Below are 16,049 nucleotides of genomic sequence, written 5' to 3'. Positions count from 1 at the left end.
GTTCGTGATGAATGACGTTAGATCGTGAATTTACTTCCTTTCTCCCACCTTTCATCCACATTTCTCAACGAAGTAAAATTGTGGACGCAGAACCTTAATACACCCACCTCATTACACCCTAAGGGAGTATAGTCCAGATGCAGGTAGTATTAAGGAGGATTGCAGCCCTTAAAACGCCCAATTAGCCTATTTTGCGTTTGCAGTGTACCACACACAACCTCTGTTTCCCACAATCAGTGGAAGCCGTCGGTGCTGTGTTGTAGAGCTTAGCGGTGTGTCACTATAACGGTCGAAAACCATTTCCCGTGTCGTACGTTCAATCCGCGCTCGGAGCGCGGGATCCATCGGCGGGCTCTTACGCCTGCTGGTGACGTACGCGCACAATCGAAAACAAGCCGCACACAGAGGACGTAAGCATGCGCGCCTCCGAGGCAGTTGGCGTGCGACTAAGGAAAGCACAGCGCATTAGACGACAGTGTCAATGCAAATAGGTCGCGTCAGCGCCTAGACCCAAGACGCGATACACCGCGCCAGACCGCGCAGTGAGAAGCAGCCGACCGGAACTATTAGCTACCAGCAGCAGCCGTCAACACCGCCAAGTTGCACGGAAAGGAAACCACAACATTGAATTGCAGTGATGTAATGCACTGGGCGGGGCACCCCGAACGGTGCTGCCCTCTCCTCCGTAATCAAGCGAGTTGAGAGGGAGTATGTCAGGTAAATGTAGCGATCGCTATATCTCCGGTCCTACTTTAGCTTTTCGAAAAATTCTTCCGGCTATATATTCCTCGGAAGGGTCCGACTCATTCCAAGGTGCTTTTCACGCCAAGCGCGAGGGGTGGTGCATTACCCCTTTAAGGGCAACTGACACCTACTCAAATGTAGCTTGCTAGACACATTTTAGAGCGGGGCAAGAACCACCCAAGGAGTGTCACCGATATTCCTAAACTTCGTATAATCGTTTGTTTTGTAAGCGATCCTCATAGGACAAATGAGTATTGCATTGACATCAGCCGTAACAAGTCAGGCTGATTTGCTCAATGTTCTATACTTTTTCGCACGTGCTATTATTGCTCATCTCGCATAGAAAATCATTTTAGAGTCTCTTGTCCGTTCTTTGCTTTAGCCTATTTAACCGCTCATACTATATCGACGTTTGTTGAAGGTGACTTTCATCATACAAATTGTTGCTTATTCTGTTGGTGCGCTTCGTTTTTCGATGACTGATGTTTGTAGGACAAGAATAAACAATAGGTAATTGATCCTGCTCTGAGAGCGTTGTTGTTCTCTGTTCCGGTATTCATCGTACTTCACAGAATGCGGATTGTGCGGGAAATCACTATTTCCGTAATGATTTTATCGCAGCCACATTATTAAGGTGAAGGCCTTATGTAGCTAATCAGCAAAAAAATTCAGCGCAGCTTGCGGTAAGTCGCGCAAGCCTCGGTCACAGGAGAGCTGGTGGGCACCTGGCTGGTCCTGGCTTGACTAGGATTTTACCCTCGCACCCGTCTGTTCCGCACCCCTTTAACTATACATGGCTATGTTCACTCTGTTTCTTTTTTTTTTTCTTAGTTTGTTTTTCTATATCTTTCTCTCTGTCTAACTGTTTCTGTCTTTCTACCGTTTTTTGTCTCTCTTCCCTTTCTTTTTAGGGGCGAAGCTCCTTATGCCGTGGGTCTGTCCATCCTCCGTTTGTAGGTTTGTAGTAGCCACCTCTAGTTCGTGAGAAGCGCGCGTTCTGGTATGCAGTAGAAGAGGAAGACGACGTTGACGAGTGAGACTCTCGTGCGTGTTCGCCTGTGTGGCATTCTTTCTTCTTTACTGAGCGTGTTCTGGTATGCAGTAGAAGAAGAAGACGACGTTGACGAGTGACATTCTCGTGCGTGTTCGCCTGTGTGGCGTTCTTTCTTCTTTATTACGTCTCGTGTTTTCAACGACACCCGAAGACATTTCAGAAGTAACGCGCCATGAGGCTCCCTCTTGGCACGCTTTCTCTTTAGCTCGGAGTCTCCAGATGGAAGACAAGGCTGCGGAACGGAGGGCAGGAAAGGCGGCGGCAGCGCGCGCTCGCAGACAGAATCCTGAGGTGAGAGCCCGCGAGGCCGAAGCTGCACGTCAACGCCGCGAAGCAGATTCCGCCGTTCGAGCCCGCGAAGCCGAAGCTGCTCGACAAACTGCACGGCTGCTCCGAGAAGACCCCGCCGTTCGAGCCCACGAGGCCGAAGCTGCTCGACAAGCTGCACGGCTGCGGCGAGACGACCATCCGAGGGACGTGTATAGACCTGGTATTTTCTCATTTCCAGTTGCAATCCGTACAAAAACCGCTGTCCCTTCCCTTCACGGACCATAAAGCCGTGATAATGAAGGGACAATGCAAGCCAAGCATCATCTATTTAAGAAAAATAAAAGTTTCATGTTTGTAATATACACACAGTGTTTCTCACTCTTCATGTGATGATTGATGGGGCGTTACACAGAACATTCACGGTTTACCGATGATTCTCTCCGGAGCTTCGCCCCACTCATCATCATTCACCACGTGGATATGCGGGGCTTTTTTCTTCCTTTCTATGATTTTATTTTTTTTTCTCTCTCTGTCTCTCTGTAGTCGTTCTCTCGCCTTCTATCGTTTGCACTTTCTTTCTCTCTGCGTACTCATTCTACTCTCCTCCCCACCCTCACTTCCCTTTCTCACTCCCTTGCTATTCTATATGATACAAGGCTAGGCTATTCTGCTAGCGTCACTGCATAAGGGGAGAAATCGGCCTTGTTGGTAAGACGAGAAGCGATACTTAGCGCAAAGTAACGCAAGGACGCAACACGTGCGCTAGAAGGGAGCGCACGTGTTGTCCTCCCTTCTAGTTTTTGCGTTACTTTGCGTTAAATATCGCTTCGTTCCTGGATAGCCGAGTGGTTACGACGCTCGCCTTCGTGTCGAGGGTACGCGGGTTCGAGTCCTGCCTCGCTAAGAAATTTTGTTCGCCAGGAATATCTCTTTTACTCTCTCTCTCTCTACTACTCATTATCTCGCCCATCAGAATCATTGCATCCCACGTCGGACAAATCGGCGCTAGTGTTCTGGGAGCGACGCAGAAGAGGAAGGCGATTAAGAAGTGGACGAAGACAGCGCGTACCGGTTCATGACGATAATTTTCTATCTACGACACACGGCAAACCTAGACCGTGACAGCTCTGCTGTAAATATGAAGCAAAATATAAAAAAAAATCCCCCCCGGGGATTCAAGAAAAACGTAAAGTGTGGCCTCCGAGATTTCAGCGAATACGAAACTCGAAATGAGATTTCACGTTTTACGTTGCTTTGTGTAGCAATACGTAGCACCAGAAGCTAGTTTTAAGAAACAAAGGAATAACCAATACAGCTATAAAAAGTGACAATAAGAATAAAACCCCACTATCTACAGCTGCTATTCTATCCCGGACCTTTTGAGTGGGAAGCGAGCCCTCTACCCCTGAACCACTTTGGCGGAGCCACGCGCAACTCTTAAACGACTGCACATTGCATACTACCGATCGCAGCGCCACAAGCGGATTGACCCTATTTGGACTTCACTTTCTATACATAGGTGCTGCGGGTGTTCCGAGCACTCCCCTGTTCTAGTAAACTCTAGCAGGGGTATCAAACGGCAAGGAGGGTGTGACATTAGTCATGAATATAAGTGTTTTGTTTCTTGTGCCACGAACGTAGTGTGCAAAATTCCCTTGTCTTGCGGTGCCTCTAAGGCTCTTACATCGGCCAATCGGGCCGATGCGTTAATACGAGGTTCAGAGAGCACAGAACGACGTTGAATAAAGATGAGCGTGGTCCCTTGGCTGCCCACTGTAGGAAGTGCAACTGTTATCCTGTCCTCACTGATACAAGTGTTCTATACAGACATCAAGATCGCACCGTCAGAGAAATAATCGAAGCATTTCGCATCAAAATGGGGGAAAAACGTTGTATCAGCCAGACCTCACTTTATCTTTTAGAAAGGGAGATTAGCTTTCTAAATGTCACTTAGGATGTGTAATATGATGTCTTGCTGAACTGGCGCATGCTCTCACTAGCTTATGGCCTTATACGCATATGTTCCATCATGTGATGATCATCTGTATATATATTATGTGTATGTTGAATACAATTTCAATTTATAGACAGCGCTCGTGTCGTCGGTTCTTTCCTTCTTTTGTCTTCGTGTGTGTGCGCTGTTTTATGATGAGCATTAAATGACTGCGTTTGTGGTACTGTAAAGCAATAGTGCTGTACAATGCAAAGTTTTCCTGTACAGTACAGCACTAAATGCGAATCACAGGTACTTTGACCGTTTCTATCTCTCTATCTATCGATCTAGTCGCCTACATATGGGCCCTCCCGTGAACGCCTGCTGAACTTCGTATCTATCAAAACTGGCATAGGAAGGCATGCTTGTGTGACGAACACGGTTCACAGGCCATGACATGAATAACCTGAATTACCTGTCATGCACGCTATGAAGCTCATCCCACCATTCACGTGGGACACACACTCGCATACCACGGGATATGGTATGCGGGTATGCGCCACAGGTTATTCAGCCTATAGACGGTTTCAGTGTTTAGAAACACATTGTTGTTAAGAAAAAGTTTATTTCATCGTAGGATGCTATGAACATTTAGACACAGTGTCCGTACAACAAGAACATTAACATACACAAATGACGAAACACAATATACATAAAACGTTTTAACAGAAATGTCGAAGTCCATAGGGTGCCCCTAACGCATGCTACTAAGAACTGGCATACGCACACTTACCACAATATGTACAATGTACATGACGATGTATATACACAATACAGATGACTTCATGAACATGCGAGCAAATATGTACAGCAGATGTTATGGTACATGTAATTTACGTAATTTACAGTTTTAGCATGAAATGTGTATATACAAGAACCTACATGGCTACGGGGACATGCACACACAGAAATAGTAAATACAAACAGACTATATGCATTAATATTCACTGTGTGATAGCCTGGCTACAAGAAAGAGGTCAAACACATATGCCCTAGATGGCTTGCGGTTTTTGTCCACCGACTTAGCATACTAGGAATGTCGGGGAAGAAAAGCCTTTACCAGTAGCCCACAGACTTTCAACAGTTTTCTCTGTGTGTTTAGCCAAATATCTCAAATAGTTATTTTTCTGAGCTGTACAAAAGATTTAGAGGTACTCTTGAATAATGTTATGCACCCGCCATTTATCGGAAAGCATAAAAAAAGACATTCCTTACTTAAAGGCACGGTTTACGCGTCGGTGTTAGAAAATGATAAATGAAGCAGGGCTGGGCAGAGATACTTGGAAAAGTATTTGGGAATACAGATATCGAAATACATGGACTGGAAGCCTACAATACAGATACTGAGATACATTTGCCGTTAACGTAACGGGATATTTCGGAGATACTTTCGTAATAAGACGAAAAAAGTATTCCGGAATACAGATACTGGAATACTTTTTAACACGAAAGTGTTTTATGCCGGGGTGCGTCGCGGCTCCACTGACGTATTTCCGTCACGTATATGACGTTGTAAAATATACACTAACAAATGGCAAAGAAAAAAACTAGAAAATAAGTTCCGCAGCCGAACCAACGACCCCTCGCTCCGCAACGCGCGGCGCTAACCACTCGCCCACAGAGCGTACGTTCTCCAGCTTACTAACGACAAGCTATTTATATACACCATTTACCGTTCGCGGTACTCGGAGCTCCGTGGCTTCAGCGTGTTATTGTTATCACTAGCGAGATGGCGCGAAGAGCGCGCAGGGCGCGCTTTAAAGGTCGTCGCCCCGCGCGTCGCGATGCGGAGCGCGCTTCTACAGGCTGTGCCTCTCGTGCGCGCGCGTTTACCTCGTGATGGTGGCGGTTTGTACCTCTTGTCCTTTCGCCGCATGCTTCCGTTGACCGTTAAAGGAGAGCGCGAAGGTCACTTCGCTCGCTGCAGCGGCCGCGTTTCTGAAAGGAGCGCGCTGCTCACACGCAAAGAAGTAACAATAGGGACAGTTAGTTTCGCGCTCGTCCGGTGTATGTTCTTTTCGTGCGTGCTTTCTGCTTTAGAGCGCGCTTGCAAGTTTCGAGCTGCTTGCCGTTCTTCGCGTGACATTACAATTTTCTGCTATAGCATTCAATACTTTGCCCTTGTGGCAAAACCATGCACAATAAACGCTCAACTACCCCTGTGAATACATGTTTCACTTTCGTGTTACACCTTTTCCTATGAAAGGGGGATCAGCCATGTTTGTTTTTATTTCAAGGATGCTCATACTCCTCAAAGACATTTAAAAGTGCGGCATAACGTTGTAAATAAAGTTGCAGCTCATTGATACTTTCAGTTCATTTATTTATTTATTGCAGTACCCTCACCGCCATTAAGACATTACAGAGGGGGGGGGGTTACAAGGTACTTAATTAGTAATAATGATATAATTACACGTATAATTTGAAATAAGAAAGTACACTATTTCACAGCAACAGTAACAAGCATTGGACACCGAAATCGATATACCTTGGTGACAACAAGATGAGCTGTGCTAGAAATAGCACAGTTAAGTAAATCACTCGAATCACTAATGAACACCAGTGAATTGAGAAAAAGTATACATTTATCTTGCACATAATATCTAGTTTGCTGAGAAGGTTGCTGTGTGAGCATCTCACATAGGCTGTCTGCTAGACAGCGTCGGTTCGGCCTCAGCACAAGACTCGCGAAAGAAGAATAGTCTCTCTACCGCTGCAGACGAGCACAAATTCGTGTTATAGTGAATAAATCGTTCTTTTCACCATTTTTACATCAGTGTAGTTTGACCCCAGTTTTCCCTTTGTATACCTCTTTGATCACATTTTTTTTACTGTTATACTGTACCCTAAATTCTGTTTATCCTACACACTGTTACTTCGTTTGTTTTCACCACTTTTACATCAGTGCATTTTTTACTCGTTTTCCCTTTTGTCTGCCTCTCTGATCACCTTTTATTTTTCCGTATTAGGATGTATTATTATTATTATTATTATTATTATTATTATTATTATTATTATTATTATTATTATTATTATTATTATTATTATTATGTACTATTACGTTTTCTCGTCTGCCTTTGTTAACTGCCAATATTTTCTTTATGTGTAATTGAAGTTTTGCTATTTCTATTGTTATATTGCAACAATTCAATATGCCCTTCCTGCAGAGATTCCTGATGGGATCGACAGTATAAATAAATAAATAAAGTAAATAAATAAAATACCGCCTTCATATCCGGATAGCCTTGCAGCGTGGCGATATCTCTTCTCTGGTCATCTAGATACCGAAACACTTCCGCCCTCACGTGGGTTGTTCTGACCGTTCAGAAGCCGAAGTCGGTCTCCATCTTCGGAATCTTCAACCGTCTGGCCCGGTCGGCGCCGGGTCAGACGGCTGAGGATTCCGCTGCCTTATAGGCCGGCCATAATTTCCTGCGCGCAATGGAACCCCATACGTCAAAACTGCACAATTCAAACATTGGCTTCCTAAAATCACGTTCTTTGGGGGTGAGAGGGTTTAAGCTCTCCCAAGACGCTCCTGCCAGCTCTCTAAACAGACGGGGAAACAGGGACAGCTGCTGAGAGCGCCCCAACAGAAACTACAGCATGCACTCGCCTGGGCCGAAAGGGTCACTCTTCAATAAAGCTGTCACCACCACCGACGCTACCAGCCCCCATTCAAGCAAGCCGCGACAGGTGAAATCGGCTCCGGCGGTGGGGGAGCCTGGTACCACAAAAGACCGTTTCACGCTTGTAATCAATTAGGAAGGCAGCCTGACATGCTGGAGAGGTGGCTGAAAGCACGACAAAGATATCCATCTTCTAGGCACTCCGCCGCGACAACGGGAACTGCTTTTGTAAGTGCCGCCGCTTTGAGAACTGAACGCATGCGAAGCATTGCAAAGCCTTTGTTCCAAGGCGGTATCCTCGTGGGGGGCCACGAAGTAATGGCTCGCCACCCGAAAAATATTAGGCGTCTGCACTGGCCTTCAGAGACAGCGACTTTCGTCGGCAGAGGCCGACAGCACTGTCTCCGCGATTCTGCCGTCTGTGGCGTCGCGCGCATTACAACATAGGCGTACTTGAGGGAAAACCGTCGCCGCCCTTTCTGTCGGCGACCGGCGGCGCGCCTTTGCTTGCCTCTTCGCAAAAACAAACAAAATACCGTCATTCGCCCCTTGGAAACACGCCTCAACTCATTTCCGACAAAATAAAATGTAGCGAGATACCTGTGTCCTGCATAGTATCGCGATACGGACGATACATCGGTAAAGTATTGCACTACTGAGATACAAATACATTTCTCAAATCTATCTCGATAGAGAAATACAGATACTCAAATGTATCTCTGAAATACTATCGCGATGCTCTTGTATTGTGATACTGACTGGCCCTGAAATTAAGCGACTGTCAATTTCTTGGACTAGAACGTTTCCTGCTACTATCGCAGTCGCAAAACAGTCTATATCAACCCAGACTTTAGAAATCACAACGCGACAGCGTGGAGACGTGACGTGTCACAGAAAATTCGGTGCAGGCGTCGGCGGCGTTGTCGATGAGGGAAAAATCCCGATGGAAGCAAAGAATAAAAAAATCAAGGCTCGGACCGGAATTCAACGCTGGTAGCCTCCATTGCAGGCACATATTCCACCACAGAGCCACCCAAGTGCTTCAAACTGCCTTAGAAAAAGACGTTATATAATCGTCTCGCCGCGACGACGCCTATTGTGGTTGCAGTGTTGACTGCACGCTGTTACGTAATAAACGTTACATATGCACACCTATATGGCTCCACAAGCTTTGGTAAAGCAGAGCTCGAATACGCCGGAGACCGCTATATGCAATATGCACATAACCGCACCCTAGCGTGCACTTCGTTGCGCGTAAATCTATCTCTGGTCTAACGTGAGTGCCGACGTTACATCAGACAATGAGCTGCCCTTAAGTCGTCAGTGTAGATGACCCGCCTGGTATGCCCACGGTAAGCGCAGAAATACTAAATTTACACAAAGACGTTGATCCACTCGTAACGCTTGGCTCAAGGGCACAAATCTGGCTTAGGCTGCTAGTCCCTGTCTGCTTCTCTTGAAATGGATTCCCACAACGCGTAAGATCAGCCGGAATTTTCGCAGTATAAAATGCGCACTTTTTCATATCTGGTTTGTGATTTCTCAAGTCTGTATGCGTATCATTCGCTTTCGAATATATAAGAAGAATATTCGATTTGATTCGCACTTGGCTTTAATTACTCGAATTAGCTTCGAAGTTGAAAATTAGATATTGGCACACCCCTCATAGAAACGCATATACGAAAGAGAAGGCGGCAAGAAGCAGACTGATATTTGCTGTAAAGTTGGGAGCTGTCGGTCTACTGGTAATAAACAAAACATTACGCAGAAAGAAAAATATGTAGCGAGACTTGAGTCATTTGTGCTTTATATGCCCTCCTACGACGGGCGCCCGTGGTATAGATGAGAAAAATATAATAATTTCCTCATTGTGTAAGGGAGATACTATTTATGCAAAACATTTGCCATCATCGATGACCTACAACTGTGGTCGCCGCTGTAAAAGGGGATACTCAAAATGTATATCGCCGTCTGTCGACAACCTCACAAGCTCAATCCGCCATGTTTTCTTGGATGCGAAAACGAAACCAGTCGCATATCGCAGCTTTTCAGGTGCTAGCTACTGGTTTTTTTAACTTCGTTCTGCGATGAGTTCCCAATGCTTCGTACGCCGTTCAGGATACGAGGGAGCCCTGACAATGCCGGGAACAAGGTAGCACCATTTTTAGTCGAATTTATCAGTTACCTGAACGAAGAAAAAGAATGTACCGACGCGAACTTGTTTCGTCAACCAAATTTGCTTCGGAAATGACCGGCGCGCGCAAAAGAGCCCTTCAACGACAGCTCTTAGTTCTCTCTGCAATTTAGTTGCTCGCCTGCAACATAAGGTATGCCTGCAGAACAATATGTTACGATATATGCATTTTAAGAGAGACTGCCGACGTCGCACACGCGCGAAAGAGCATGAGTGATCAACATTATGTTGTGGGTGTTGCAGATCGACGAAAGCAATGATTTACGGCGCTGTGAAAACTCATCTCGGAGAGAGGGAAAGAATAGGACTATTCATGACCCTGTATGTTTAGCTCGAATCACTGTGCAGACGTTTCCAGAATAGGCCACCCTCCGTCATTTATGTGCTGCGCATTACACCGTTGTTATCCCCTTCCTTGGTATATCACCGCCGCAAGTAAGCTACAGGTGTGACTGGTCTGACATAGTTGCATGAACAATGGTCACCCTAGAGCGTAGTAATACAGATGCCCGCGTGCTTCGCCAGGGCCGTAATAAGGAACATAAATGCGGTAATAAGGAACATTGGTACGTGCTACGAGTGGTCCACTTGTAGTGCTTTTGGCGGTACTATGTCACTGCAGCTGCGGCGTGTGCACATACAAAAAGGCCCACATTACAATTAAGTAACACTCTGAAATAAAATTGTTATTTTTTTAAGAATGGAAAAATGACAACGAGAGAGAACTTGTGAACTCAGCGAACACTGAAGTTGAGCATTTCGTAGCTTTGCTGCACACGATAGCTTTCTAGGGGCGCCGGATTTTCTTCCGAACCTTCTCAGAAATTTTCGCCCTTGTGTAGCAAAAGCTGCGTACATACGTAAGGCAAGTATTGTAGCACTGTCTGCAGCAGATACTGGCAATTTTGTGCCGAAAACATCCAAAAAATCGCCTGATCTTCCCGTGCCAATGTAGTCGCATGCTACGCATCTAGCGGCTCTCTTGTGGACGAACTCGGAGGGCACGTGCTTCATCGTATAGGCATCCTGGCTGTCACGGGGCGCTACCGCGCATGGAGCCACGCACGTCAGAGCCTGAAATAGCGGCCACCTCTTTCAAACAACAAGAAAGAGCTAGAAAAAATGCTTAAGGGCCTGAGGCGACATCATTTGTGCGCTGCGCATTACACCGTTGCCATTCCCCTCCTCTCTTAGCAGCCATCGTGCTCCCAGCGATGAGATGAGAAAGAAAACGCATAGCGGGAGCGATAATTCTGCTTTTAGTAGAAGGTATCAGCAAATATTCGCGACAGAATATTCCTGAGCCAGTCCTATGGAGAGGCCATTCTATGATAATTTAGAAAGGTGTTAGAAGGCCCAGAGGCGTAATTCATTCCGCATGTAAAAAGTGCTACGTGAGGAAGCGCACATTGGTATTCAAATTATGGAAAAAATGACATGAAACGTATGAGGCCACTTCAACAGTGAAACATTTTTTCCTTATAAAGCTTGCATCCACGACACTCATCCTGCAAAGAAATCTGTTCCGGTATTGTCCATACAAACTGAAGTTAATTGCAATGTAAAAATCAACAGCCCACACATGACGCCATGCCTGCTGCTTATCTTTGTACTCGTCCTCAATATGGTAGGCAAGATGACGTCGTCACTGGATGACAAGTGTGCGCTACGGGCATTGTTGTAGTCTGTATGCGTTAGTGTATCTTTCGCACCTTTATCGTGGATAATGCGCAAAAGGCCGTTTAATGTCCGGCTGCAAAACACGAAGCGATACTACGCTACCCCTGCACATCTTGAATCATTTAAGGATATGTCATGTTGTGTTCTTCCGTCCTTCAAATTTCCAGGTGCCGTGAAAGGCAACAAATATCTCACGAAGATAGCATGCGTCTGAATCTTTTTTGCGTCGTCACCACTCTTGAGGCACGTGACAATTCTAACACGCACTTCGAAACAGTGCATCGAGCACCATATGTAGTGTTTTTCAGAGCGGTGAAGGATCCGTTCTTACGGCCCCCAAACACCAGTCCAGCCCGTGAACCAGGGGCGATAATGGAGGGACGTCGCTGTCAAGCCGTGGGCGACGAAAACGCAGAAACGACAGCACCAGCAGATCGTCCTGTGAGTACCAACACGCCAACACGCTGAGTGAAGTTCTTGTTGAATTTCACCGTTCGCTTTCGTCTTCTACAAATAATGTGCCTCATTTCGTTCATTCTTGTTACGCATCCTGTGCCTCCACCGTGCCGAGTGGCTATGCATTATTCTGTGCGTTGAACCTTTCCTTAGGCCTTACACCTTGAAGTTTAAGCATGCATGCGTGCGTAACGGCCTTATTGACCAAATTGTCCAAATTGTACACCAGGGTTGCCTAGTAGTCGAGAAACAAAGTATTGCGGAATATTTTAACAAGTATTTTCATAGCGTTTTTTTCCTATAAATCTGTTCCGCTACGTTTAAACCATACACCTGCTGTTTCACCGCCTGATATGATTTCAAAAGCGGTATAGTCTCTAGGTTGCTTAACCTAAAAACTAAATCAACACCTGGACCGGATTGTATACCAAATGCTTTCCTTCACAGATACGCGGAAAAATTATCCGAATTTCTAGTCATTATTTCTTCAAGCATCATTGTATTGTGCAATCCTTCCTATCGACTGGCTGAATGCACTTGTACCTATACTAAGGAAGGGGGATGCTGCGCCTTTCACTAATTATTATTCCATTTCACTAACGTCGTCTTGTTGCAAGCTATTAGAAAATATTATAGCAAAAGAGATTTACAAATTCTTCACTGATAACCGTCTTTTGTCTGAACACCAGCATGGCTTTCGTAAAGGTTTGTCTACTGTTACCCAATTAATCACTATAGTTCACAACTTCGCAAGTGTGCTTAGTAAGTCCGGACAAATTGACGTATTTTTTCTAGATTTTAGAAAAGTATTTGACCCCGCGACGGCGGTCTAGTGATTGTGGCACTCGACTGCTGACCAGAAGGTGGCGGGATCGAATCCCGGCCGCGGCGGCTGCATTGTCGATGAAGGCGAAAATGGTCATATCTAGGTTTTGGGACGTTAAGCTCCAACAATTATCATTAAAAGCATTTGATCTTGTTTCGCATCCTCACCTAATAGAAAAACTCAAATTGATTCACCTGCCATCGTACCTAATTAATTGGATCACTGCTTACTTAACTAACCATAAACAGTTCGTTGAAATGGGCAGTAATTTGTTAGGTGAGCTTCCTGTAACCTCGGGTTCCCACAGACCCTTATTATTTTTACTTTATATAAACGACATTGTTCATGTAATTAAATCACCCGTGCAGGCTGTTCGCGGATGACTGCCTATTGTTTAACGAAATAACCTGCAGGGAAGACCGAAGCACTCTTAATTCAAACCTTGAAATCATAGCATCGTCGTGTTCCAAATGGCATACGGAACTAAATGCTAACAAATCTGTTTTTATGAATGTTACGAGAAAATTTAACAACTTATATTTTCCATACAGCATTGCTTCTACACCTCTCACAGAAGTTCGTGAATGCAAGTATTTAGGTGTCACAATAACGAACAACTTATGCTGGAATGCTTATGTTTTTAACATGCGCAAGCTTGGCAGCTTTCCGGAAGCTATGTTTTCTAAGACATAAATTAAAACATGCTCCCCCTATCACTCGCTTAACAGCGTATTACTCACTCATCCGTCGTAAACTAGAGTATGCATGTCTCGTGTGGGACCCTGATACAAAATCTAACATTAACGCTTTGGAAAAAGTCCAGCGTAATGTAGTCCGATTCGTTTTTTTCCAAATATCGCTCAACCGACTCCCCAACCAGCTTTATGCTAGTTATTAACATCCAAACATTGAAATTACGAAGGAAAATGATTCGCCTTAAATTCATTTCTTTGCTGAATAACAATCATTTTTCCATTAGTCCACATCCTTTCTTGAAGCCAGCCCCGCCACGACGGTCTAGTGGTTATGGCTCTCGACTGCTGACCCGAAGGTCGCGGGATCGATTCCCGGCCGCGGCGGCTGCATTTTCGGTGGAGGCGAAAATGTTTGAGGCCCGTGTACTTAGATTTAGGTGCACGTTAAAAAACCTCAGGTGGTCGAAATTTCCGGAGCCCTCCACTACGGCGTCTCTCATAATCATACCGGGATTTTGGTACGTTAAACCCCAGATATTATTATTATCTTGAAGCCACTTGTAGCACAGCGAACGAGACACCGCCATGCAGAATCCTTAACGCCTTAGCTCACGAAAACTAACTTTCAAATACTCTTTCTTTCGCCGTACCATAACTGACTGGAACTACTCATCCGTAGCTAATAATGCAGCACTTATGCTATTGATGCAATTAGTTTAATATATCGTTGCTCTTTGTGCATCTTTTGTTACTCTGCTAATATATAATTTGGACCTATAGTATTGTTGTGCATTTACAATATTCTTTGTTATTTCCGGGTTCAAATTCATTACGCACTATGTTTTACATATTTTAATGAATTGTGCTATTGTTGAATCTTAGTGTTCGTTTCCTTTTCTTTTATATCTTTAGTAAAACTTGCTGTTGGGCTAGTTGGTGCATGTTTATAAGAAAATTCGACGACGCAAACCACCGAGAAGAAAAGGAGAAAGGAAAGACCGTCAACGCTCTTTCCTTGACGCTCTTACCTTTCTCCTTTTCTCCTCGGTGATTTGCGTCGTCGAATTTTCTTGTAATCTTTTATATCTGTTTACATTGTAATCTTCTGTCCCTCCAGCTTGGACCCTTACTGGGTCTGCAGTATATTGTAAATAAGTAAATAAAATACAATGTTCTTGCATAAATATGAAGATTGACAGCGATAGCTAGGCTGTGTGTTCTTGGTTACAGAAATAAGAATACTGCCTTCTCAACAATCATACCAGACTGCACGACGAGATTTTGAAATTTTCTGTTGTCATCGCAGTAAAGTATTTGCTTTCTCTGTGTAGATGCAAAATACTGCTTTTCCAGTGCGTTCGCAAAGACTAGAATTTTTCTGGCTGCAACCGGACGAGCTTGGCATTGCCGTCAATTCATCCCTTAATCGGACATCTCGCGGTGCGATTTGAATTAGTGCGCACTGACACGCCATGCTACTGCGCATATGAAGCTTCTTCACGACGTCCATGACTTGGCGTCCAGCCGAGCTGTTGCTCAACAGAGTACTTTATCAAATATTTTTATGTAGTACCACCGTAGCCCTTCGAGCTTCCGCTTGCCTGCGATCCTTACGGCTGTCTTTACAGTTATTTCGCAAGTGGAAAACTGCATCCCATCTCTGAAGCGTGGAATTCGCGTGTGCGACTGTGGCAAATATAGCATCGTTGTGGCAAAGCTTCTATAGAAGCCCATCCGCCCAAAACCTGACTGTTCATCAGCAGTTTATGGTGCTTAGCGGCAGGTAGGTGAGGGCGAGTCACTTCCAATGAAAAAGGAAAAAAAAACGCAGAACACGCAGCACAATCACAGTGAAAGTGGAGGAGCGACCTTTCTAGAAGCGACTGTAAACTCTCTTGGGACGACAACAACAAGTACAGTTGCAAGGAACCCACTACGCCATCAATCACAATGTTGCGAAGAAGGGAAGTACTCACTCTTACATTATTCTTCATTCTGTGGAGAAGCGAGGTACCTGCTACACATTTAAGGCATTATGTGCACTTTGTTGATCCTGTGGTTAAAGATGACGAAGATTTAAGGCTGCGCCATTTTTAGTGGGTGAGAAGCTTTAAACCACCCACTAGTTGCGCACTTCGCATAGTGTGACGCCTGGTCATTTTTTACTCTGCTATCACGCTACATTACATTGGTTAACGTGATTCCTTGACCGACATGAAGCCATGTATAGGGTCTTTTAGCGAACGAGTTTCAACCACCGGCGTGGCTCTGTGGTAGAGCACTTTACTACAACGCAGAGGACCGGGCCTCTGATCAAATCACACTCGTTCCTTGATATGATTGTCTCATTATGCACAGTAGCGGTTACGGAAACCGGCGGCGGCCCACATCTACGCCACCAAAATCGGCTGTTGTTATGATCTCATAACAGCCCTCGCTGTAAAATGGCGGGGTAGAGGCGGTATATCGCATGAATACGCAAATAGTGACGTCATGGCGCTTGCCTAT

At 45.1% G+C, this 16,049-nt stretch overlaps 1 protein-coding gene across 1 annotated transcript in view; it reads left to right on the top strand.

Moving 5' to 3' along the window:
• The first annotated feature begins 11,869 nt into the window (after positions 1-11,869).
• LOC119396878 (uncharacterized) overlaps positions 11,870-16,049 on the top strand; it is a 32,318-nt gene continuing 28,138 nt past the window's right edge. Inside the window, exon 1 of the mRNA XM_049417888.1 lies at positions 11,870-12,005. Within this exon, the coding sequence (XP_049273845.1) occupies positions 11,937-12,005 (69 nt within the window). The 5' untranslated portion in view covers positions 11,870-11,936. The remainder of the gene's footprint in view (positions 12,006-16,049) is intronic.

This window comes from Rhipicephalus sanguineus, chromosome 1 (assembly GCF_013339695.2).
Source record: "Rhipicephalus sanguineus isolate Rsan-2018 chromosome 1, BIME_Rsan_1.4, whole genome shotgun sequence".
Classification (NCBI taxonomy): Eukaryota; Metazoa; Arthropoda; class Arachnida; order Ixodida; family Ixodidae; genus Rhipicephalus; species Rhipicephalus sanguineus.
Note: the sequence above shows the minus strand (reverse complement) of the source record. Positions and strands in the feature narration are given on the sequence as shown.